The following is a 23,249-nucleotide window of genomic DNA, read 5'->3' on the forward strand; positions in this document are numbered from 1 at the left end:
GTTCATGAGACTAGAAGCAAAGCACTGTGAGCCCTCCTCCTCTGCAAATGAGCAGTGGGGGGTGAGGGGCTCAGGATCCAGCTTTGGGGCAGGCAGTGTGGAAAGCAGCCCAAAGCCTCCAGAGGACAAGCGCAAAAGGTCCTCTTTCGGCCTGTCATTGTAGTCTCCCTCCTCCTCCTCCCTCCACTTGCCTGCTCCTTCCCCCTGGCTTCAGCACACAATAAGGCCTGACGGAACCCCTGATTGTCACTGGGGTCTTAGGGAAGACCCACCCTCCCATTTAACAGTTAAATGGGAAGGGCTGGGCACTGAAGGGCTAGGTCGTCCTGCCTCAGGCAGACCCTGTCCTATTCCACAAGAGTTCACCAAACACTGCCTCACAAGTCCTGAGGAAAACGGAGGAGCAAGAGACACAGCTGGGCAAGATCCCAACACTCTAATGAGTGAGGAACCCCTTTAGAAGAACCACGAGGCAAAGTTAAGTGCCACAGGGCAGACATAACTCAGCAGAGTGCTGTTAACTCCGTGGCTCTTGGCCAGGGATACTCTGGGTGCTGTGCCAGGCCATCAACAGACAAGTGCAAGCAACATTTCAGTCTCTTCCAAACCCATGCCCAGTCTGTAAAGCCCATGAGGAGTCTGGCCTCCCAGGCCAAGGTCAACACCCCAGAGCCAGGCTGCTCCTTGAGCAGCCATGGAACTAGGCGACAGGCAGAGGGAGCCTGGCCTGCATCCAGGAGGTACTCATGTCCACTGAAAGGGCCAAGGCAAAGCCTGCTCTCCCCAAAAAGCTCTCAGGTCCCCACATGCCCAGAGGGAGAGTCCCTTTCTGGCAGCAGTTTCCCCCCTCCCACTGGGAGTATGGGAAGGATATGGGCAATGGCCATGACTGGCCGGGCCAGGGCCGTTGTATACAAGGCCTGTTGCCAGAAAGCAGAAGACAATATCCCGGGATCTAGGGAGCTGCCTCTGAACCGGTTCTCCCACAATATCATCCTCCCAGGCTCTGGGACCGTTAGACTGGGCGGAAGTGGACTCCAGCCAAGGGGATGTTCCCAGATGTCATGCTTTCAAAGTGGACCCGCCCTAAAAGGCAGGCGGGGACAGGCCTGTGCCTGGGGAAGCCCTGGGTAAAGACTCAGGATTCTGTTCCAGCCTGTCCTTGGCAAGGAATGGCCACAGGTTTCCCCGGAGGCGGAGCACACTAATGGCCCCAGAAAGGAGAGTCAGGGAAGGCCTGCAGGTCTGGGGCAGGTTTTGAGCCGCTGAAAGCAGAGGTCCAGCCCCTCACTGACTACACACCCCACCACAGAGCACCCTTCAGAGCAATTTTCTCAAGGCCCCTGTCCCCAAATCAGGGTCCTTTGATCAGTGTCCTACCCAAGTTTCTCCTCCGAAGAGGGCTTCCCAAATAAAGTGAGAAGAGGGAATGTGAGGGCCCCCTAGATGGATCTCAGAGTGGTCCCCAGAGGGTTTGGGCCCCTTTCCCCAGCTTGTTCAGTGGGAAAGAGGCCCGCGGGGCCGTGTCAGCACGCGTAAGGCTGCCTCCCTTTCCCCCTGGGCGCCCCCACCTTGAGATAGTCGTTCTCGGAGCGCAGCTCCTCCAGCTCGCGCACGAAGCCGCCGGGCCCGCAGTCCAGCATCTCCTCGGTGAGGTCAGAGAAGGCGAGCGAGGCACTGAGAGGCAAACGGCTGCTGCCCACCGACGACGCGGCCATCGATGGCTCATCGGGGGAAGCGGGTGGCCGCGGAGGCTGGTGCGTGGACGGCGCGGGCTGAGGCTGCTGACCGGTGCGGGCCCCCGCCGGCCCCCCGGCCGCCGACTCGGCGTCGCTGCTCAGCGCCAGCTCCAGGCCCAGCAGGCGCGCCTCCTCCGACGCGCAGTCGGACACCTCGGAGCTGCTGTCGGTGAGGCTAGGCGGCGGAGGCGGAGGTCGCTGCCCGGCACCCGGGCGCGGGCGGCCCTTGGCGCGGACTCCGGTGCGAACCCCGGCCACACGAGTCCCCGCGCCTCGTGCCCCTGGCGCCACTGCGCGCCCCTTCTTGTCTGGCCGCGCTGAGGACGCGGCGCTACAGGCTGCAGCGGCGCCCGGGCCTGGGCCGCGGCGGCCCTTGGCTAACGACCAGCCGGCCACGTCCTTGGGCCGGGCCGGCGACGGCGCGCGGTGGCTCTTCTTCCTCTCCAAGACCGGCGCGGGCGGGGGAACGCAGCCCCGCGCCGGGGGCTCGCCCGCCGGCGCCTCCATCGCGGCCTCACTCGGCCTCAGCGAGCGGCGCGCATGGCCGGGGCCCGCCCGGCCTCGGCGTCCCTGGGGAGAGTCCCGGTGCAGCTCTGGCCGCTCGAGGTGCGGATCCTCTCGGCCCACCACAGCTTGGGGGCTGCGCTCCGGACCCGACCCCCGCCGCACAGTCTCTCCACTGCTCTGAGCTTTGAGAGAGCGGCCCGATCGCCTCCAGGCGCCACGGCTCCGGCTCCGGCTCCGCCCGGCGCCCGCCCCCTCGGCCTCGCCGCGCCCCCGGAGCGCGCCGGGGCCTCGGCCGCCCGCACGCCGATCGCTGCCTCGGGCTCCGAGTCCGGCTGCGGCCAGGACTCCGGCTCCGCCCGGCGCGGCCCGCCCCCCGCGCAGCCCCGCCAGCTCCGCGCCCCGCCGCCTCGGCTCGGGGGCGCGCGGCTCCGCGAACAAAAGGCGGACGCGGCGGGAGCGGCGGGGAGGGACGCAGGCTGGAAACGAGGGAGGAATCTGCGAGGCAACAGCGACCCCCTCGAGGGTCAGGCGGACCCGGGCAGCTGCGGCCCCGGCTCCCTCCTCCTCCGCTCTGCCGCCGCCCCCTCCCCTGCGGGCCAAGGGATCGCACCCCGGGGAAGCACCCCGCTGCCCAGTGTCCTGGATCGGGCAGCGTGAGCGGCAGGAGGGGGGATTCCCCGGCCGAGGTCCGCCGGACCTCAGCACACTGGAGCCAGCATCCATGCACACCCGGCGCCTCGCCCCTCGCCCCTCGCCTTGTGCTGAGCGTGCGCGAACTCCGCCCCCTTTAACCTTGCCAAACTACACCAACGATCCCATCGTACAGATGCGTAAACTGAAGCCTTTGGGGGACTAGCGATCCGCTCACGGTCAACGGCAGAGCCGGGAAGGACTCAAACCTCACGCCTCCAGGAAGTGCTCGGGCTCCTTCTGCCTCAGTTTCCCTCCCGCTGCCCTAAGGACTGTGCAGCGCTGGTGCACGCCCACTCTGCACACCTTGAGCGCCTGCGGTCCTAGGCATTGTCCCCTCTCCCCTACCTCGGTTTCAGATTCTGTTCAGCAAAAATGGAAACGACACGGTTATTGTCACACCAGTGGATGCTTTAGGAGTAGGTTTTGGCCCCGGTGGGAGCTGGAATGGGCTGGAGACGGTCTGATTCCTACACCACCACCCCAAACAAACAAAAAAACAAACAAACAAAAAAAAAAAAAAACAGGAGCAGCTCCGGAAGGCCCCGGAGCCCCGGCTCTCGTGGTTGTGATTTCTTTCCCTCTGGGACTGTCTCCCGGGCTCCTCTCCGCTTTTTTGGATTTTCCATTACAACTTCCTCACCCCTGCCCGGCGCCTTGCTGCCACTGCCCACCCTAAAGCACCGCAAGGCAGAGCCAGTTTGTCTGTTGGCCCAGGGCGGTCCCTCACCCTCAGGGTGGGCTTCCTTGCCCCTGGAGGGCAGAGCTGGGTTAACCCCTCTGCAGCCTCCTCTTCCTCCCGTTATTCCCTCTTCCCATTTTTTCTCCTCCTTTTCCATGCTTTTCTTTTCTTTCCCCTTTTCCTCCTCCTGCTCCTTTTTCTTCTTCCTCTTCTTCCTCCACCTTTTTCCGTCCCCTGATACACGACACAGCTAGCACCAACTTCACTTCTACGTCTCTTCCGTGAATACATTCCCCACTAATACATCCTGGAGAGGCCCCTCTCACCTAAGGCATGACTTCATCGGGACCCGGGTGTGTGAGCGCCCCTGCACCCTCAGACCCTTCGGGTGCCTCCATGGAGAGAGAAGGGCTATTCAACAGGTTCTTGGCAAACACTGCTTCAGGGACATGCCCATCGGCTCCTATACACACACACACACACACACACACACACACACACACACACGCCCCTCCTCCCCAGCGCCCTCTGCTGAGCGTGTGCAGACTCCTTTCCCTTTCACTTTGCAAAGGGAGGCCAAGGATCCCATCCCATTGTACAGATGCATAAACTGAAACGTAGCAGGAACATGTGATCCATTCATGGTAAAGGGCAAGCCAGGACACAACCTACACCTCACCCACTCAACCCTGTTAGCACAGGGAAGTCACTGAAGGCACTGGTGGGCTTGCCAGTGCCTGGACTCATGGAGCACACAGTATAGAGGGAGATGGACTAAAAATCATAGAGCAAGACTACTAAGCAGTGAAGAGGTACCCTTGGGCTAGTGACCCAAGGTAGACCTTCCTACTTCTGGGCCTCAGAGTCCCCACCTGGCCTAGTCTAATGTTCCAGATGACTGAGTTCTTCCAGCTCTGACACCCCTGGTCTTGTAGACTGGTCCTGGTGTGGGACATAGAGATGCTACGTAGCCCTTGGAAATTGTTGCCTTTCTCTCTGCTTCCCTTGCTCCTACATGGAACTTGGAGGTATTAGCTGGTGTAAATCCACACAGGGGACATACCACCATATCCGATCAGGCTCAGCCACCCCGACACACTCTTGGCCACACAGGTGATCCTGAAACTACAGTGGCCTGCACCTCCCCTCCTGGATAGAATCTGAGTCCTGACTCTATCACTTATCTTTTCTGGGTCCCAACACCCCTGGCTGAGCAAAGAACTGAGGGTCCTTCCTGCACTGAGATTTTTTTTAGATTTGAGGAGATAAGACTCTGCTGCAGCTCTAGGGGAGCACCTCTACCACTCACCCTGAGAATCCAGCCCCAAGTGGGAAGGAATCCCAGGCCTCATGGAGTAGCCACATGAAGGGGCTCCAGCCAGCAACTCCAACTCTGGTCTCCACTGACCACCAGACACATGTGAGCCTGAAGGTACAGATGATCCAGCCCCTCCCTCAGCCCCCACCTTGCAGCCACCCCAGCTAACACAGAACCTACCCAAACAGCAAAGCAAGTTTTGTGACACAGCACTGGGAAACTAGAATGCATGACCAAGATCATACAGCTTGGAAGTGGCAGGACTGGGGTTGATTTGAATGCAGGACTACCCAATTCCAGAGCCTGCTGGATCGCACAATTGGCTGCAAACTGTCCAGGTCAGCATCAGTACCCAGTGTGTGTTATATAAAGAAGGAATGAAGAGGGGCTGAGGTTGTGGCTCAGAGGTGGAGTGCTTGCCTAGCAGGTGAGGCACCACATATTTTTTTTTTAAAAGGTTAAATTCTTGGGGCTGGGATTGTGGCTCAGCGGTAGAGCGCTCGCCTAGCACGGCAGGACCCGGGTTCGATCCTCAGCACCTCATAAAAAATAAAGGCATTGTGTTGTGTCCATCTACACCTAAAAAATAAATATTTAAATAAGTAAATAAATATTTAAATTCTTAAAAAGAAGAGGAATGAAGGGGCGGGATGTATCTCGTGATAAAATGCCATGGTATTCAAATCCTCAGTACAAAAAAAAAAAAAAGAGGGAATGAAGGAGGGAAAGAGGAAGTACTAGGGATTGAAACAGCAAACTATGTTACTGACATTCATGGATGTGTCAAAATGAACCCCCACTGTCCTACATAACGATAATGCACTAATAAAAAAGAAGGAATGATGTATTAAATGATTGTAAGGATTATATAGCAGATTGTAAGCAAGGAAGGCGATGATTACCCAAGTGGAAAAATGGTTTTATTTCTCCCATTCAACCTGTTATGTTGACCAACATGATAGGAACCAAATAAGGGCTCATTCCTGTGGTTTTTGTAACTAAAGTAAAAGCTGTTTCTTATGCAAATCATGAAAGAAACAAGCTCCTGACTGAAGGATTGTAGGGAAACCTGCTTAAAATAGAGTAATTGGGGGAGCCTCTGGTCTTTAAGCTTGGTTATTCAAGGAGCCAGGGAAAGAGGGAAGAGCAGGAGTAAAGGCCTGAAGGAGGAACAGGTGGGATGGATGCTGGAGGAAGTGAGGTCAATACAGAGAACCCATTAGGTAAAGGAGAAGATAGAGGTGGGGTGGGGAGCAGAAATGAGGGCAAACCATGGGCAGAGGATTTATTCTTGATGCAGTGACAAGTCATTAGAGATGCAAGCCAGGGAGTAATACAATTTAAATTTAGGTTTTAAAATAGATTGCTTTGCTGAGAATGGATGAGAAGATGGGTCAAGGGGCTACTGAAGCTGACAGTGGCTTGGATGAGACTGGAAGCAGTGGAGAGGGAAGAAAGGTTTTGGCTTTTGTTTTGTTTTGCTTTTGCAGTACCAGGGATACAACTCAGGAGCATTCTATCACTGAGCTACATCCCTGGCCCCTTTCATTTTTAAATTTTTTTAATATTTATTTTTTAGATTTAGGTGGACACAATATCTTTATTTTACATTTACGTGGTGCTGAGGATCGGACCCAGTGCCTCGTGCGTGCTAGGCGACCACTCTACCACTGAGCCACAACCTCGCCCTCATTTTTAATTTTGAAACGGGGTCTCACTAGATCGCTGAGCCTGGCCTCAAAACTGTGGTACTCGGGCTGGGGCTGGGGCTCAGGGATAGAGCGCTTGCCTAGCATGTGTTCGATCCTTAGCACTACATAAAAAGAAATAAATAAAATGATTTTTTTTAAATTGTGATCTTCCTGCTTCAGTCTCCCAAATTTCTGGGATTATAGGCAAAGATGGGTTCTTAAGATGTGTTCTGGAGCTTTGAAGAGTCAGATACCCTTGGCTGGGAGTGAGGACTCAGAGAAAAAAAGTCAAGTCCCACTCCCTGGTTTCTGGCTTCAGCTAGGGAGCTAGGTGGCCCTATTGACTATGCCAGGAAAGACAGGCTTGGAGGTGGTCAGGGACAAGAGTACTACATTAGGAGGGGGAAATGAAGAGTTCTTTTTGGTCATGTTCAGTTTGAAGTGTCTATGGAGGCATCCAATGGAAAACTCAAGCAAGGGACATAGGAGCATAGAGCGCCGCCTAGCAGTTAGGTCTGCGGCCATGAGAGTCACTGACATTTAGGTAACAGTCAAATCTGTGAGACTCGGTGAGGTCACTGGGGGAGAGGGTCTGTAGGATGGAAATCTGGTCCTAGAATCAGGGAGGTAGGAATTCCTGGTTCTAGAAAGTGGGTCCAAGAGGAGAAACCAGCCTCAAAAGACAGGGAGCCGAAGCCAAGGAGCACAGAAGCAAGGAAGGGGCTGCCAGGACCTTGAAAAGAGCCAGGGTTTGGGCACAGGAGCCACAGGGAGAAGACTGAAGAGTGAACAGGCCAGTGGGGCCAGCAAGGAGAAAAAAGAGGGACAGGAGAGATGAGCTAGGTCTGCAGAAGAAGACACATCCAGGGCTGGGACTGGCTTTGGAAAGCCGCAGGGACCTGTCTTCCATTGCTCTGGAGGGAAGACAGAAGACACAGGTAAGATGCAGGTGGAGGTGGAGGGTGGGCGTGGCCGACATTCAGGCAACAGGAATGAAGTGGCTGGCTGAGGGCAGCAGGGAGTGCGAGCCTGTGAGAATGGCCTCAGAGAGTGGAAATCTGACCTCTGGGGACACATGAGGGAGGATGTCAGGCACCTGTTTAACACTTGAAGTGAAACCAGCCCCAGTCACCTCAGGGAACAAGGGGCGTAGCAGCTTCTCATTTTCTCTTGGTCTTTTCAAGTTTCTTTTGTGTGGCTGAAATGGTCCAGGTGCCATTCCATATCTTTCTTTCTTTCTTTTTTTTTTTTCCTTTTTTCTTACCGGGAGAGTGGAAACATTTCCCATTCACACCTAAACTCTCTGCCAGTGTCACTGAGGCGCTGAGTGGATGCTCCATGCCTGGGTCACTCACCTTTCTCCCTGTAAAGGGACACTCCAGCTGTTTCCTGGAGATGACTACGCAGTTTGAGTGGGAGGTGGCACGCAGTCTGCAGAGGAGGAAGGAGGCCGGCTGTAGGGCAGAGTGGGGGTGGTAGGGCAGAGTGGGAGTGGCAGGCCCCCTGGCACCTGATGCCCACTACTTCCCCTTTCTGGGGGCTGTTACCTGACAGGTGTGTTGCTGCCAGGTCACACGCTGAATTTTCCTGGATTTGCAGACAAAGAATGGGAGAGCTCGGCAACCCTCCCTGACTGCTCAGAGTGTCCAATGGTCGGGCGTGGAGCATGGGGGAAACGGGGATAAGGGGGATACCCAGGCAGGGGCGGCAGGAAGTGCCCGGCATGTGACCCTGGGCGGTTGACAGCTTAAACACACATTGCAACAGCCATGTTTGAAGTGGCAACAGGACTCTTCACTTGGCTGTTTTTCCCAAAATAGAAGTCCTTTGGCATCCCCCGATTCCTGGAGGAAGTATTGCCCCCAGGACACATGGTCTGAGGCAGAGTATGAGGGGCCCAAGTCCTCTCCACCAAGGCCAGAGGGACAGGGTCTTTTTAGATGGGTAAAGAGGGGGCCGCCTGTGAGACATGTGTTCACCCACCCAACAGAGGCTGATCAGGGCCACCCGCTTGGGGGCCAGCTGAAGCCCTTCTGGCTCTGACTTTTATGACTGAACAACACAACAGTCGCCAAGGTCCTATTGGGAGCCAGGGATAGAGAATGCCCACCGACAGAGCGTCCTCTGGGCCACACTGGGCTGTGCACGACCTCCCTGTCTGTACCCAGGGCCAATGAAGAAAGTCCTTCACCATCTGAGGGGGAGCCCACAGGGCAAAGCCGGGCCCTGGGCTTCCCCATAGCAGGGTGTTTACAGAGAGCGCCCCGCATTGCTCTTTCCTGGAGCATTTGCATATCACAGATTTTACCCTTAAGGAAAGGGTCCTCAGTAGTGGGCATCAGACACCAAGTGGCCTCTGGGAGCTCCTGGTAAGAGCCAAGGAGCCCAGTATCCCCCACCTTTGAGATCTTGGGGACAGAGCCGGGGCAGAGGCCTGCTGAGGTTTTGTTTGTGTGTGTTTGTGGATCTGAGTTCCTGACGCAGGATAATTACCAACAGGTTGTCCCAGCTGGAACCGGAGCTGGCGCAGGGCCAGGGCCTGCCACCTTCTGGGTGAATATAAGAGCTGCCTGGGGCAGAGGTGCCAGCCACCTGCTGGGGGACAGGAGTTCGGAGCCAAAACTGCTGCTGTCAGGTGGGCAGGGTCGGGTGTTGATGTGGCCAGTTCTCCTCAGGATCAAGGATGGACACTAAGGAAACTGTCGACCAGAAAGCCAGAGGCAACTAGGTGTCCAGGGCCTGGCAGGGTGAGTCCCTGCCTCCAGGGTTCTCACCTTTCCCTCCCCACGTCGAGCTTCTCACCTTGTGAGGGACTGAGGGACTGAGTCCCAGAGGCCCCCGGGTGGGAAGCTGGCCTCTTGTAGGGGAGTCGGGCCTGGATTTCTAGAGGTAATGTGGGGTTGGTAGTAAACACTGCGATTACCCAGCACACTGGGGTTATCTTATAGAGTCAAGGACGTGAGGATGGAGGCCTGGCTAAGGATCTTAATTCAGGCATTCCCTTTATTTATTTATTTATTTTTAAATTTTATTGTTGTTGATGGACCTTTATTTATTTACATGTGGTGCTGAGAATCGAACCCAGTGCCTCACACATGCTAGGCAAGCGCTCTACCACTGAGCCACAACCTCAGCCCCACTTTAATTTATTCTTACAACAGTCTCCTGAGGTAGCTATTAGTGTTTCACAGAAATGCAGACCGAAGCACAGCGATGTTAAATAGCTTGCCCAAGGTCACACAGCCAAGTAAGTGTTTAATATTGGAACCTTGACACCGCAGCCATGCCCCCCACTGCCCTCTTTCTTTCTGGTGCTAGGGATCAAACTCAGGGCCTTGTACACTACGAGAGTGTTCTACCACTGAGCTACACCCCTAGCTCAAAAAAATTGTTTTTAAAGGACCTGCTCCTTTGCCCTGGGTGCACCCTTCAAGCTCCTGCTGGGGTGCATTCATCAGCTTTGGCAGGGGCCTGAGTTGCAGGCTGCCGTCCTGCGAGCGCCTCTGAGGTGACGAGGTCCAAACGTTAGGTGTTCCTGCAGGGAAACTTGGGCCTAGGGGGTTAAATGGGCTTCTCATGGTCAAGCAGGGAGTCAGAGGTCCTGGGCCCCCAGCCTGGGCTTCAGGCATCCCTGGAAGAGCCGAGGTCCCTAGGCCAGGCTGTCAGAAGGGCGAGGAGGAGGAAGGGAATCACAGCTAGAATCTGTTCCATGTGGCTGATGTATCAATGCTGTCAGTGCGGCCTGGAGTGCCCAGTTGCTCACAGATCCACCCAGGGGACACCAGGGGGTGACAGGTGAGAGGAAGGAGCAAAGGGCAGCTGGGTGGCACGGAGCCAGCGAGGTGTGCCCAGGCGCCTCCCTCCTGTCTCGAGGCCTGTCATAGCACTTCCTCCCTGGACAGGGCTGGGGACTGGCTCCCGGCGCAGGGCTGCGACAGAAGAATGCAAGGTCTCCGCTGGCGTTACACGAGGCTGGTAAGGGTCCAGCTCGGGCTGTGGGTGAGGTTGGGACGGAGTGAGATCTCGGCCAGGGAGGGCCTGGGCTGGGGTTGGAGGCAGGTGGGTGCTTTGTTCCCCTCTCAAGTCCCTCCTCTGCCGTCTAGGGGTTTAGAGCAGGGCCTGTGGCCCGTGTTCCCTGCCCCGTGGTCCTCAGATGGAGCTGTGTCCAGAGGCCCCCACACAATGAGGGGCTCTTCAGCCTGGGGACAGGGGCAAGCAGGAGTCCTGGGCATTTCTGTCTTTTTAAAAAAAATTTTTTTAGTTGTAGATGGACGCAAAACTTTATTTATTTTTACGTGGTGCTGAGGATCGAACTCATACGTGTGAGGCAGGTGCTCTACCACTGGACATTTCTTATTCTCTAAGGGGTCTCTCCTTCCTAAAAGCCTGAAATCATTTTGTGTAGGTCTGCATGCACGCGCAAGTGTCCATGCGTGTGGGGACACACACACACACACACACACACACACACACACACACACTTACACACCAAGTACCCTGGTACAGAGCGGAAGCTCAAGGGAGTGAATGATACACCAGCACACACCCCACCCACACACCCACACCTTTACACACTCCCAGCTTGCCCTCAGAACACAGTGACATGTAACCCGCCGTGTAACACACTCACCTACTCTGGACACCTTCTCACACTGAGAAGCCAAAACAAAATTCACATGGAGAAACACATTTTATAGCCACCTATAAACACTCTCACCTGCGACTACCCACATGGTTCCACTGGCTGACAGGGAGAAATTAGAAGCACATTCTTCGGATTCTGGATGAGATACAGAGAGCTCATGCATGGCGAGCACCCAGCACCGCCCAGCCCAGCATGAGCCGTGCCGATGTCAGCCGTTGTCATTACCACTGGTGTTGTGTGGTCCTTAATTCAGGCACTAACACCAATGGCTGCATCTCACAGGATGGGCTGCCACCTGCCCTTCTCCCCTGCCCCACACGGAACTCAAAAGCCAGGGTTCACTCTGGGTTCAGCGGAAACAGGTGGACAGGTGCAGGGCCACGGCTCCACCGGGCAGCACTGTGCCCTGGGGTGTGTGACCCTGCATATTCACTGGTGGCAGCCAGGGGGGAAGCAGGCTGGAGGCAGGGCAGAGTCCTGTCTGTCCTGGGCACCTCCCGGCTCTCCTGGGCTGGGCTGCAGGGACCTGGGCAGGGGGTGGGCAGTCAGCCTGAGGCTTTTGCGCTGGGAGAACAGTGCAAGTTGGTCCCTCTTTGTCCCTCAACCCATTGGCGACTTTGTGTCTTCACAGCCCAGCCAGATGGAGGACACCATGTCTGGGGAGGAGGGTGAGGAGGAGGAAGAGGAAGAGGAGACAGCCCCAGCCCCAGCTCCTGCCCCTACCCCCGAAGACCCCGTGGAGCCCCAGCTGACAGAAGCCAGCCAGGTGCTCGGTGCCTCGGAGATCAGGCAGGTCCGGACACTGCCCTCCCAGGACTTCAGCCCTGGACTCTTCCCACACCTGCCACTCCCGGGACACTGGGTCACAGATCTCTGTCTCCAGCTCTCTGTGTCATCTTGGGTGAATCGAGTCTTCTCTCTGGGCTTCCCTTTCCTTTCTAGTAAAAACCCAGTAAAGTTTCCAGCAGCCTCTGCACGGGGCGGAGAGGCTGAGAACTCAGGAAAAGACGTTAATTCCAAGATGGAATCAGTCTTGGGAACTGAAGCCAGTCTGGGGTGTTGGTGGGACAGGAGATGGGGGACAGGGAGGAAGGATTCAGTATATCCCATCTATTCTCTGGCCTCTTGAGGACAAAGTGACCCAGGGGAGTGAAACCCTGCCTGGGTTTGGCTCCTGGCTCTGCCACTTACTCTCCTGTGGGTTTGGGGCTGGTTGCCTCACCTTGCTGAGGCTCAGTTTCCTTATCTATAAAATGGGAAGAAAAACTCCTGTCTCCAAGGGCTGTTGCCAAGAGGCACGAAGTTCCTGGAAACAGTGAGGCACCGGGCCCATCAGGGGTGCTGAGCCCAGTCCTCTGGGTCCTGAGGTTATGGTGGAAGGAGGACAGCGGGAGAGGACCCCCTCACTCACCTCCAGCCCTGCCCCCAGCTTAGCCTCCACCTCCCCGCACGAGTCACCGGCCACCCCTGGAGTCTCGTTTTCTGTACGTCAAGGGACGGCTTTAGTCTGCGGAGCCTGTACCGGCAGATGGAAGGCCACAGTGGGCCAGTGCTGCTGCTCCTGAGGGACCAGGATGGGCAGGTGAGTTGGGCTGGGGTTCTGGGGGACAGAGCCGGACATCAGTGGGTCCAGCCCATGACAACCTTAGGGACAAGAGGCAGCGGTGATAAACCAAGTCACCTCTAACAGACCCTGCTGATGGCGTGGAGGCCTACCCGGCTCAGAGCCAGCCCACGACACATGATCCTAAGCTCCTTCTACATCCAGACTAGATGGAATCACCCCAGAAAGGTCCCGGCCCTCTTGGAGCTAATAGTTTAATGGGGGGAGGGCTCAGGCCTTAAGCAAATAATCATTTGACTATAAAACAAAAGTGCATTGTTAGCCTCCAAGCACAAGAAACTATGGAGGGATTTTAAGCAGATGATCTACAGCTTAAATATCAGTGTATTTTTTTTTAACGGACAGAATGCTTTTATTTTATTTGTTAATTTTTATGTGGTGCTGAAGATCAAACCCAGTACCTCACACATGCTAGGCAAGCACTCTGCCACTGAGCTACAGCCTCAGCCTGTGGTGTTTTTTTTTTTTTTTTTTTTGAGCTTCTTTCTTTTGGTGCGGGGACTTGAACTCATGACCTTGTGCATGCTAGGTAAGCATTCTATCCCTGAGCTATACCCGCAGCCTAAGGCCATTGCTTGTTTGGAAATCACCCCTAACTGGTGGGAGAAAGATGAGTTGGAGGAGCTGAGAAGGGAAGCAGGTCCGAAAAGGCAGCTGACTCGTGCATTTTATAAGAGGAGGCTTGAGGTAGCTATGCCTGACGTCCATGTGGTCTTTCCAATGGTGGATTTCCAAGAAGGCTCTCCATATCAAAGGAGGGGTGGAACTGGTAGCTCATTTCAAATGATGATCTCCTGTGGAAGGAACATACTAGAGCTGGGAGAGATGTCAGGGATTCCAGAGGATGTACCCCTCCACTTGGGCCAGAGTGCCTGTCTCCCAATGCTGATGGAAGGAGTCCCTACCGGAGGGCCAGGAAGCTCACTCTCTTCAGAAGCAGCCCCTTGTGTGGCAGAAACCATTGACTGTGAGGAAGTTCCTCCTAATATGAAGCCCCCAACCCAGCTGTTCCCAGTGATCCTACCTCTGCCACCCAGCGCCATTTATAATGGCGACAATCCACAGCTCACCTACCTATCCCACCAGAGGATGATGGCTAAGTCAATGCAAATCCCTCCACAGAGTGAATGAGGTTTCACTCCGTACAGTGAAATACCAGGCAATCAAGAAACATGATGTAAAGCATACCTATTAAGCGTGTTAAGTTTTTGTGTTTTTTTTTTTTAAGCATGATATTAAAGGCATTCTTGGGACAACTGGAAAAAATGGAATAGGGAGTAGCTACTAGATGACATTATGGGATTATTGTTAATTCTCTTAGGGGGGATGGTCGTACTGTGATTATGTAAGAGAAAGTCTCCATTCATAGGAGATGAACTATTTGGTGTGGTCATAGTATCTGCTGCTTATTTTCAAATGGGCCAGAGAAATATATAAATGAAGAGGGAGAGGGAGTGGAAGGGGGGGGAGAGAGACAAATATAGCAAACAACTTTATGATTTTGAGTGTAGTGGGGGGATCTGTACTGTGTTTTGAAGTTTTTTTGTTTGAAATTGTTAAAGAAAAGTGAGGATAACGACTTTATGGATTTTCAACTTGAAATGATGCAAGGGCACACTCCTGTAGTCTCAGCTTCTCAGGAGGCTGAGGCAGGAGGATCAGCAATTTAGCAAGATCCTAAGCAACTTGATGAGACCCTGTCTCAAAATAAAAAATAAAAAGGGCTGGGGATGTAGCCGGTGGTAAAGCGCCCCTGGTTCAATCCCAGTGTTAGAAGGGCGGGGGAATAGAAGTGAGGGGAGCAGTGCCCCAAACCAGCCCATTATATGGAACCTTGCTTTCGTGTGGAAGTGTGCACACCGGCATTAACCTGAGGCCAGAGGAGACACACCAAAAATATGAAAAATTACCCTGGGGAGCCTGAAGGGGATCTGGGAGGGTCCCGCTTTGTCTTTGCTTGTCTGTGACCTCCCGGGTTTCTGGAAGTACTTGTGTAAAGTAAGTGGGTTTGAGAAGCGGCGGCAGGGCGCTGACACTGAGAGGCCCCACGGGCTCTCCGGGGATCGGCAGGGAAGGGGTGCAGGTAGAGACCAGGGGGGCTCCCCTGGGGCCTTGAGGACAAGCCTGCCTCACCGGGTCTGCAGGATGGGGTGGCCAGAGGACCCCAACTCCCTCCCAGTGTCAGACCCCTGTCCTCTGCCTTCCAGATGTTTGGTGCCTTCTCCTCCTCAGCCCTTCGACTCAGCAAGGGCTTCTACGGCACAGGCGAGACATTCCTCTTCTCCTTCTCCCCACAGCTGAAGGTGAGGTCCTCATTTCCTATGGGGCGGGGGGCTCTCTGGCAGCCACAGTTCCCAGGGTCCCAGTGGCCCCCAGCTCCAACCCCCATGCTGGGCTGCTTGGTGTCCCTCTCTCCACCCAGGGGGACGCAGCAGGGCAACGAAGAGCAGAGCATCCCCTTGGCCTGTCCATCTTGAAAAAGAAAATGCTCTGTAGGTCTTGAGTGACCACTGACGGGCTGAGGGGAGGGGTGCCGCTCTCCAGGCACAAGCTGGAAAGGCAGCAGGGGCCCAAGAGCAGATGGTCCTGAGGTGTGGTGGCAGGAGGATGTGGCCAATGGCTTCTTGGGAAGCACAGGTGAGGTCCTCAGCTAAGAGTGAGGATGGAGGAGGGGCGTGAAGGAGAGGGAGGGAGTCACCCAGGATCCGCAGCGTGGGGAGGGGGCCCTAGAGGAGACTGTGGGACAGGACTGCCAGGCTGTGGCGGGTGGAGGTTTGGGCCTGTGAGTTTCAAGGCGGAGACAACCCCTCAGCCGTGTCCATCACCTCTGCCAGGCCTGGAGAAAGGTGGATGGGAGGGTCCTCCAGGATTGGGGTTTGGCCAAGTTGGTTGAGCCGAGGCAGGAAGGGAGCCAGGCATGGTGGCACACACCTGTAATCTGGGCAACTTGGGAGGCTGAGGCAGGAGGAGTGTAAGGTTGAGGCCAGCCTCAGCAACTTAGCGAGTCCCTGTCTCAAAATAAAATAAATAAAAAGTGCTGGGGATGTAATTCAGTGGTGGAGCACTTGCCTGGCATAAGCAGAACTCTGGGGCATATCCCATCTCCCTGCCCTCAACGCCCCCAACACACACAGGCAGAGAGGGAAGAGCAGGTTGAAGGAGAGAAAATACAAAACGCACCACATGGGGCTGGGGTGTGGCTCAGTGGTAAAGCCCTGAGTTCGATTCTCAGAATCACATCCAAATAAATAAAAGGTCCATCAACAACCATATATATATATATATATATATATATCCCAAATGCATCACAGAACCTAGGCTGGAAAGAGGCAAGGGAAGCCACCAGACTGAAGGATACTGGGACAAAATTCAAAATTGGCCTCAGTAGAGGACAGGTCTCCCTGAGGAGCAGGGAACAGTGTGTTGACCTGTTGGATATGGCATACAAGGGACATTTGAGCTAGACTGTGGAGAAGTTCTCTGCCATCCCTGATGAGGACAGGTCCCCCGAGGTGACCACGGAAGACAGTAGCTGAGAACCTTCTGGAGGTTAAGAGAAAAAGACTGTAGGCGGGAACAGGGACGGAAGTTCACCCGGGAATCAGGAAAGAGGAGGGGATGGTGAGTGATGGGGGTGAAGAGACCCGTGACCGACGGCCACAGGTGGCTGGTATCTCGGGTGGCACCATCTGCCAAGGAGCTGGGGCTCTTTCCTTATTTTTGTTTTTTTGGTACCAGGGATTGGATCCGGGGTGCTTAGCCACTGAGCCACACTCCAGCCCTTTTTATTATTTTATTTAAAAAATATTTTTAGTTGTAGATGGACACAATGACTATGTTTTTTTATGAGCAAGCCTCTACCACTGAGCCACATCCCCAGCCCCCTTTTATTTTTTCTTTAGAGACAGTAAGTTGCTGAGGCTGGTGTGTGATCCTCCTGCCTTAGCCTCCCGAGTCGCTATGATGGAGCTGAGGCTCTTGAAGGAGGGAGAAGCTGTCAGAAAGACCAGGTGGTCTAAGGTGACAGACTCGAGCTCTTGCTTCCCGTCATGGGGTTTCTGAAGGACAATAATAATAGTCCCAAATATTTCCCATCCCAAACGTCTTCCATCCAACAATTTTCTGCCTCTGGGTCCCTTATTGAAGGAAGCCACCGAGCTCTGCTTGGGTGGCAGGGAGCACCCTACTTTTAACATGAATCAACATGACGGCTGCTGTGGGTCACCTTCCCGCCTCCACACACCAGCACCATCCTCACATCAGTCCCCAGAGGACTGTGCTATTATCATCCCCATGCTATAGAGGAGGAAACTGAGGCAGAGAGAAGTTGAATGATGGGCCCCAGTTAACCCAGTTGCCGGAGGTGAGGACGGGACAGGAGTCTGAATGCAGCCGCAGCACAGCACGACCTCTCTGAACTACAGAGGGTCCCCGGCTTAGGATGCTCCTGCGCTGGGGAAGGAAAGCTGAACACTAAACTGAGTAAGAAGGGCTCCGGAAGAAGCGCAGAGGCACCTGTGTCTGGTGGGGTGGGTGATCAGGGAGGCTTCCTGGAGGAGGAGCTTCTGGAGATGGATCTTGATAGACAAACCCAAGATGAGCAGGTGACTGAGCGGGTCAGAGGAGTTCTCGGAGCTGTGCTTGGGGGCCGGGAGCACATTCAGGCATCCATAGAGACAGGGTGGAGCAGGGAGTATATGGCTGGGCACAGTCATCAAGAAATACGGATTCACATTTTCTTCTATGGGTGGAGAATTAGTTCCAGGGGCTTTGGTTTGCTCTGAGCTCTTCTAATAAGTGCAGACCACCTTGCCAAAGGCTGTCTGTCTAGCCTCCACCAGCCAGAGCCTCCTCCAGTCTTCCTGGGAGACGGGCGCCAGTTGCGCACTGTCAGGATGCTGGTCATCACCATTGCCCCTCCAGTGTCCGCATACTAGAGTTCTAGAACCTTCCTCCTACTTCAGGCCAACTCCTTGTCTGCCTCTTGCTGGCTCCCTCTCTTCCTCCAACCCTCTTACTGTCAGGGATCAGTTCTGGGTTCTCAGCTCTTCTCTGCCAACCCTCATTTCCTCTGTGGTCTCATCCACCCTCACAGGTTTCCATGCCAACCACATGCTGATGACCTCTTCCCTGGACTCCAGACTCACACAGCCAACCGCTGCCCAGCACCTCTGCTTGGTTCTCCAACATGACATGTCAAGCTTAACCTGTCTGAAACTGAGCTCCTGTCTTTGCTCCATGAAATCTGCTCCTCTCCCTGTTTTCCCTCACCAGAGATAATGGTACCTCCATCTTCTCTGCCACTGTGACCAAAAAATCTTGGAGAGCTCCCTCTTCCTCTCACATCCGCATCTGGGCTAACAGCTGCCTCCGCCTATGTTCAGAATCCTCCACGTCTAGACACGTGCTTAGCTGTCACCCTGGTTCAAGCCTTCTTTGTTCCTGCTGCAGTATCTTAATGGGTCTCCCTGGTTCTACCTGCAGTCCTAACAGTTAGCTGGAGTGATCCTTTTGAAAAGAAAGTCACAGCATGTTGCTTTTTGGCTTCCTTTTTCACTTGGAGAAAAGCCAAAGTCTGTACAAAGACCAATGACCTGGCCTGTCTCTGATATTGTTTCTTACCATTTTCCTTCCCGTTACTTTGCTCCAACCACACTGGCCTGAACTGGCATTTGGACATAGGTCTACTCTGCCTCAGGGCCTTTGTACATGCTGTTCTGCCCAGAATGCCCTTCTCTTAGGTCTCCACATAGCTCCATCCCACAGGACTTTGTCTTAATGTTGCCATTTCAGTGACTACCCTGCCTAGGTTATTCAAAATTATCACCCCCCCATTCCCTGAAAACCTTTATTGCCCTTCTCATTCTCTCCCTAGCATTTTCACCTTCTAACATGCTATTTCTTACTTTTTTATTTGCTTCCTTCCACTAGAATGTGAGTCCTTTGAGGCAGAGATTTTAACCTACTGTGTTCACCATTGTACCTAGTACTTAAACCGTGCCTAGTGCATAAGTGCTAAAAAAGTTACTGAAATGAATGATGTTTTTCTTCAGGGGGACACTGTCTGCCTTCCCTGCCTATGGTTATGGAATCCCGTCTCTTAAAAAACTGGTTAATTCTTTACTGTCTTTGGTCTTCGGGCACTTCTGTGTCCTTCATGAATTCCCAATGCTTCATCCTTTGATTGCTATTCTAAGCAGCACCATGAACTTCATCTTAATTTTTTTTCTGTAGCAATATTTATCTTATGGTTTCAAGTCTGGAGGTAATGTCTTTGAAGGAAGTTGAGGAAGTGTTCAATGGTTCTTTTTAATTTTTTTATTTTTGAATCTGGGGATTGAATCGCAGGGGGTGTGGTGCTTAACCACTGAGCCACATCCCTGACCTTTTTATTTTTTAAGACAGGGTCTCACTAAGTTTCTTACAGCCTTGCTAAGTTGCTGAGGCTGGTTTTGAACTTGTGATCCTCCTGCCTCAGCCTCCTGGGTGGCTGGATTACAGAAGTGTGTCACTGTGCTTGGCAACAGTTCTGTTTTCCTGTGGTTACTTGCTAATATTATCTCATTCCTTCTGAGCCAGGACTTATCTTTCAATTAGTCCTTTTTAGGTTTTGTTTTTACAACTAATTGCTGGCAATAATATACCTTTGTGGCCCTTTAGAAGTCCTTTTATTGCCTAATTTGACTCTTAAATAATGTATTTATTTAACAAATGAATTCAGCCACAGCACTCCACTGTGCCAGGGACCAAGCTGCCCTCTGGACCATTTCAGTGGGCGGGTAAGGCACACAGACGCCGCCGAATGAGTGCTCTCCGAGGGTAAACGCCAAGGAGGACAAGACAGGGCTGGAGAAGAACGGCCTTAATAGGGATGTCCAGGAACGTTTTTGGGATGACCCTTAAGCTGAAAGAGAAGAGGGTCCTAGTAGACCTGGGGGAAGAGCCCTCTGGGCAGCAGGACGGTGAGCACAGAGGTCTAAGCAGGAATGAGCTTTGGATGTTCCAGGGACAGCAAGGCCAGAGTAGCTCGTGTGCAGTCAACAGGGGGAGAAGAGATCAGAGAGAAAATCAGGGTGCAGGCAGCTGCGCAGGGGCTCTAGTAAGGAGCCGGACTTCCCCCATTACAGATTCCAAATAGAACACTCAGGTCACAGTGTGGAGATGGGCTGGGGCAGGAGCTGGTGGGACAAAAACATTGGGAGGCTGTGGCCAGGGCACGGGGGAGGAGGCAAGTTGTTGGGGACAGGCAGGCTTGGTGTGACCTGAAGTGAGAGATGCATGTTCATGGTAGAATCAGTTCCGGCTCCACTTCTTTCCAGCTTTGGAAGCAGGAAGCCTCAGAGGTTTCTGTTCTATTCCTAGAGCGAAGGCGCTTCTAGGCTGTGGAAACTCAAACTACAGGGTGTGAGAGGTGAACAAGGAGAAGAGAAATCTCAGGAGCCTGGGGCCCAGAGTTCCTGCAGCTTGGTTGGGCCCTGGAGGCTTTATTCCCTCTACGACGCTGCCGTCTAGTGGCTTGGAGTCAGACTGTACAACCAGGACTCACCAGTAACCCTGAGCTTTGTCTGTCACCCCAGGTCTTTAAGTGGACAGGAAGCAACTCTTTCTTTGTGAAAGGAGACTTGGATTCCCTGATGATGGGCAGTGGCAGGTGAGTGTCGCCATCCTCCCGAGTCTTGGGGTGGAGTCTGTGTTTGGACCCCTTCTCTCTCCATAACTGCAGGCTTTAACTGCTCCAGATGAAGTGGGGAGGCTGGGGGTTCACTTTCTCCTTCAGTCACTGTCCTCCCCCTGGGCCAACCTCTCAACCTCATGGAAGCCAAGGAGTAAGTAAGAAGATGCACAAACTCCCCCACCAGTTTATACATCTGAGTCCGAATTCATGTGACTTTGGGTACAATGACATGGTTGGATGAGGCTGGAGTCCAGAGATGGCAAGGCTCAGATTTGCCAGTCAGCCCAGTGATCCTAGGGGACCTAACTTTAATTAGAGGAAGGCTACATCTGCCCTCCTCTAATAACCCGGGCTTCTGAATATGTCTGGGAGATGGGAGAGTTAGGAAAAAGGAGGCTGGTCTCACTCTTGGTGTGACCTTCAAAAGCAGGCACATTAATGAGTTTTACCCTGAGGGCAGAGATGAAAGCATTGCTTGATTAGTACCAAATTCTTTTGCTTTCCCAGCTGCCTGAAAAGCCTCCTTTGAGAGGCAGCTTGGCACAAACACATCAGCCATTGCTGATTTGCAGTAATTCACTTCTTGGCTCCAGCCTAGGTTTTCTGTGAAATGTGGGGATCAGAATGTTCCAAGTGTCTGGGCTGTGGGGATGGCTGTACCACTGTAGGTATTTATGAAAATCCTTGAATTGCCTTTAAAAGTGCTTTAAGCCCCACAGGGAACAACATGCTGAATCCCCCGAAAAGTCAGGATAAGTTGGTCTAAGGAACAATGAGGAGCCAACCGGGCAGCTGTGATGGCGTGGCTAAGGGATGGCAGTGGTGGATTCTGAGGCCCGACATACAGGGCTGAGTCATGCCAACATCTTCTTCTTTCCAGCGGCCAGTTTGGGCTATGGTTAGATGGAGACCTGTATCACGGGGGAAGCCACCCCTGCGCGACCTTCAACAATGAGGTGCTGGCCCGGCGCGAGCAGTTCTGCATCAAGGAGCTGGAGGCCTGGGTTCTGAGCTGATGCCCTGTGCCAGCAGCTTCCTGGGCCACAGGGACTCAGACCTGCTCATGGACGCTGTCCAGGTCTTCCTCACATGGGGCAGCCCCTTCTGAAACTAGGATGACATACTCATGTTGACTCTGGCTGTTGGACAGCCTCCTTATGGCTTGAGGACAGACAGGTAGGGGGGCAGACACTGTTCTGCATAAGTGATCTGAATATGTGAAAGACACACCTTACCCAAGAAGCAGAGTACCTCATGAAAATTATTGTTATAGGAATTCAACAGTGAATACATGTTTATTGGAGAAAACCCAGAAGACACAGAAAAAATTTTAAATTGCCAGGTGTGGTGGGACACAGCTACTTGAGAGGCTGAGGCAGGAGGTAAGCAAGTTCAAGGCCAGCCTAAGTAACTTAGCAAGATCCCATCTCAAAATAAAATAAATTATATATGTGTAAAAAGAATTGTAGGGGCTGGGGCTCAGTGGTAGCACTATTGCCTTGCATGTGTGAGGTACTGGGTTCGATCCTCAGCACTACATATAAATAAAAAAAAAAAGTCTATCAACAACTAAAATATATATATATATAAAGAATTGTAATTAGAAAAAAACAAAGTACATGTATAAAGACATGAATTGGCATGAACATACTTTATATATAAAGATATGAAAAAATTGTGCTGTATACGTGTAATACGAATTGTAATGCATTCTGCTGTGGTGTATTTTAAAAAAATAAAATCAATTTAAAAAAAAAAGGACTGGGATTGGCTCAGCAGTACAGCACTTGCTGGAGGCCCTGGGTTCAACACCTGGACTGCAAAAATGATGAATGAATGAACGAACGAATAAATGAATGAATGAATGAATGAATGAATAAATAAAACTGTCTAAAATGCAAACTCCCCAAAGAGTAATGTTTTCATGTATATCTTTCAAAACAATTTTCTATGGAGATACATGTATATATATTTTTTTCTTACAAAAACAGCATTCTTGTCATGTATAACTAATTAGAAAACAAACAAACAAACAAACAAAAACAGTATTCTCTTACATGGGTGGTGTTGTACCTTGTATGTTTTAAGAATTATTTTAAAGAACGCTGTCAAACCTCAGAAACCTGGGCTCAGGGCTGGGATGTGGCTCAAGCGGTAGCGCGCTCGCCTAGCATGCGTGCGGCCCGGGTTCGATCCTCAGCAGCACCACATACCAACAAAGATGTTGTGTCCGCCGAGAATTAAGAAAAAATAAATAAATGTTAAAATTCTCTCTCTCTCTCTGTCCCCCTCTCTCACTCTCTCTTTAAAAAAAAAAAAAAAAAAAAAAAAGAAACCTGGGCTCAGCCTTAGGAACTAACAAAGACTCTAGCAGCAGTATTCCTTCTCTTGTCCCTTGCCTATTCTAGAACTCTGGGGGTCCTGCATGCCACCAAGGCACAATGAAGATACGAAAGCAGCAAATGAACAGTATGCTTATTTGGGCAAAGATGCTGAACCTCTGTGGATAGAACTTGAAGGAGATGAGAAGAGAGAAAGGAGTGTTTTCTGGTGCAACAGGAGCTCTGCAAATTAAGAACACTCCTTAGTCTTCTCCTTCCCACGCCAGGGCCTGCCTTCTGCTAGAGGGAAAGATGCTATTCCTTGCCCTTGCTGCACAAGGAGAGCTCCCTGCCAGG

At 52.9% G+C, this 23,249-nt stretch overlaps 4 protein-coding genes across 9 annotated transcripts in view; 1 reads left to right on the plus strand and 3 right to left on the minus strand.

Annotated features, from left to right (window-relative positions):
* Mtcl2 (microtubule crosslinking factor 2) overlaps nt 1-2,618 on the minus strand; it is a 69,370-nt gene extending 66,752 nt beyond the window's left edge. The window contains exon 1 of the mRNA XM_005329861.5: nt 1,572-2,618. Coding sequence (XP_005329918.2) covers nt 1,572-2,246 — 675 coding nt within the window. The 5' untranslated portion in view covers nt 2,247-2,618. The remainder of the gene's footprint in view (nt 1-1,571) is intronic.
* Nucleotides 1-12,941, minus strand: part of Ndrg3 (NDRG family member 3) — a 162,585-nt gene extending 149,644 nt beyond the window's left edge. For both annotated transcript variants that reach the window (XM_040274195.2, XM_040274194.2), the window contains exon 1: nt 12,930-12,941. The gene's annotated coding sequence lies outside the window, so the exon portion shown is untranslated. The remainder of the gene's footprint in view (nt 1-12,929) is intronic.
* Tldc2 (TBC/LysM-associated domain containing 2) lies at nt 9,151-22,473 on the plus strand. 5 transcript variants are annotated; one of them, XM_078051742.1, is made up of 7 exons: nt 9,151-9,262; nt 10,530-10,602; nt 11,904-12,173; nt 12,702-12,854; nt 15,104-15,199; nt 20,474-20,547; nt 21,452-22,473. In XM_078051742.1, exons 2-7 carry the CDS (start codon nt 10,570-10,572, stop codon nt 21,585-21,587), a joined length of 762 nt encoding a protein of 253 aa, XP_077907868.1. In that variant the 5' UTR covers nt 9,151-9,262; nt 10,530-10,569; the 3' UTR covers nt 21,588-22,473. The 5 variants fall into 5 exon arrangements, with proteins under 5 accessions (XP_077907868.1, XP_077907870.1, XP_077907872.1 ...); XM_005329860.4 differs by having other exon boundaries at nt 9,152-9,262; nt 11,904-12,065; XM_078051743.1 differs by having other exon boundaries at nt 9,202-9,374.
* Nucleotides 11,299-23,249, minus strand: part of Samhd1 (SAM and HD domain containing deoxynucleoside triphosphate triphosphohydrolase 1) — a 61,459-nt gene continuing 49,508 nt past the window's right edge. Inside the window, exon 16 of the mRNA XM_021729522.3 lies at nt 11,299-13,690. Within this exon, the coding sequence (XP_021585197.1) occupies nt 13,676-13,690 (15 nt within the window). The 3' untranslated portion in view covers nt 11,299-13,675. The remainder of the gene's footprint in view (nt 13,691-23,249) is intronic.

This window comes from Ictidomys tridecemlineatus, chromosome 5 (assembly GCF_052094955.1).
Source record: "Ictidomys tridecemlineatus isolate mIctTri1 chromosome 5, mIctTri1.hap1, whole genome shotgun sequence".
NCBI classification, from domain to species: domain Eukaryota; kingdom Metazoa; phylum Chordata; class Mammalia; order Rodentia; family Sciuridae; genus Ictidomys; species Ictidomys tridecemlineatus.

Excerpts from the sequence above, each read along its gene's own strand:
- Tldc2 (XM_078051742.1), top strand. The coding sequence starts at position 10,570 with ATGCAAGGTCTCCGCTGGCGTTACACGAGGCTG. Across the intron at positions 10,603-11,903 it reads GCTGGCGTTACACGAGGCTG|CCCAGCCAGATGGAGGACAC; the intron begins GTAAGGGTCCAG and ends GTGTCTTCACAG. Across the intron at positions 15,200-20,473 it reads CCTTCTCCCCACAGCTGAAG|GTCTTTAAGTGGACAGGAAG; the intron begins GTGAGGTCCTCA and ends CTGTCACCCCAG.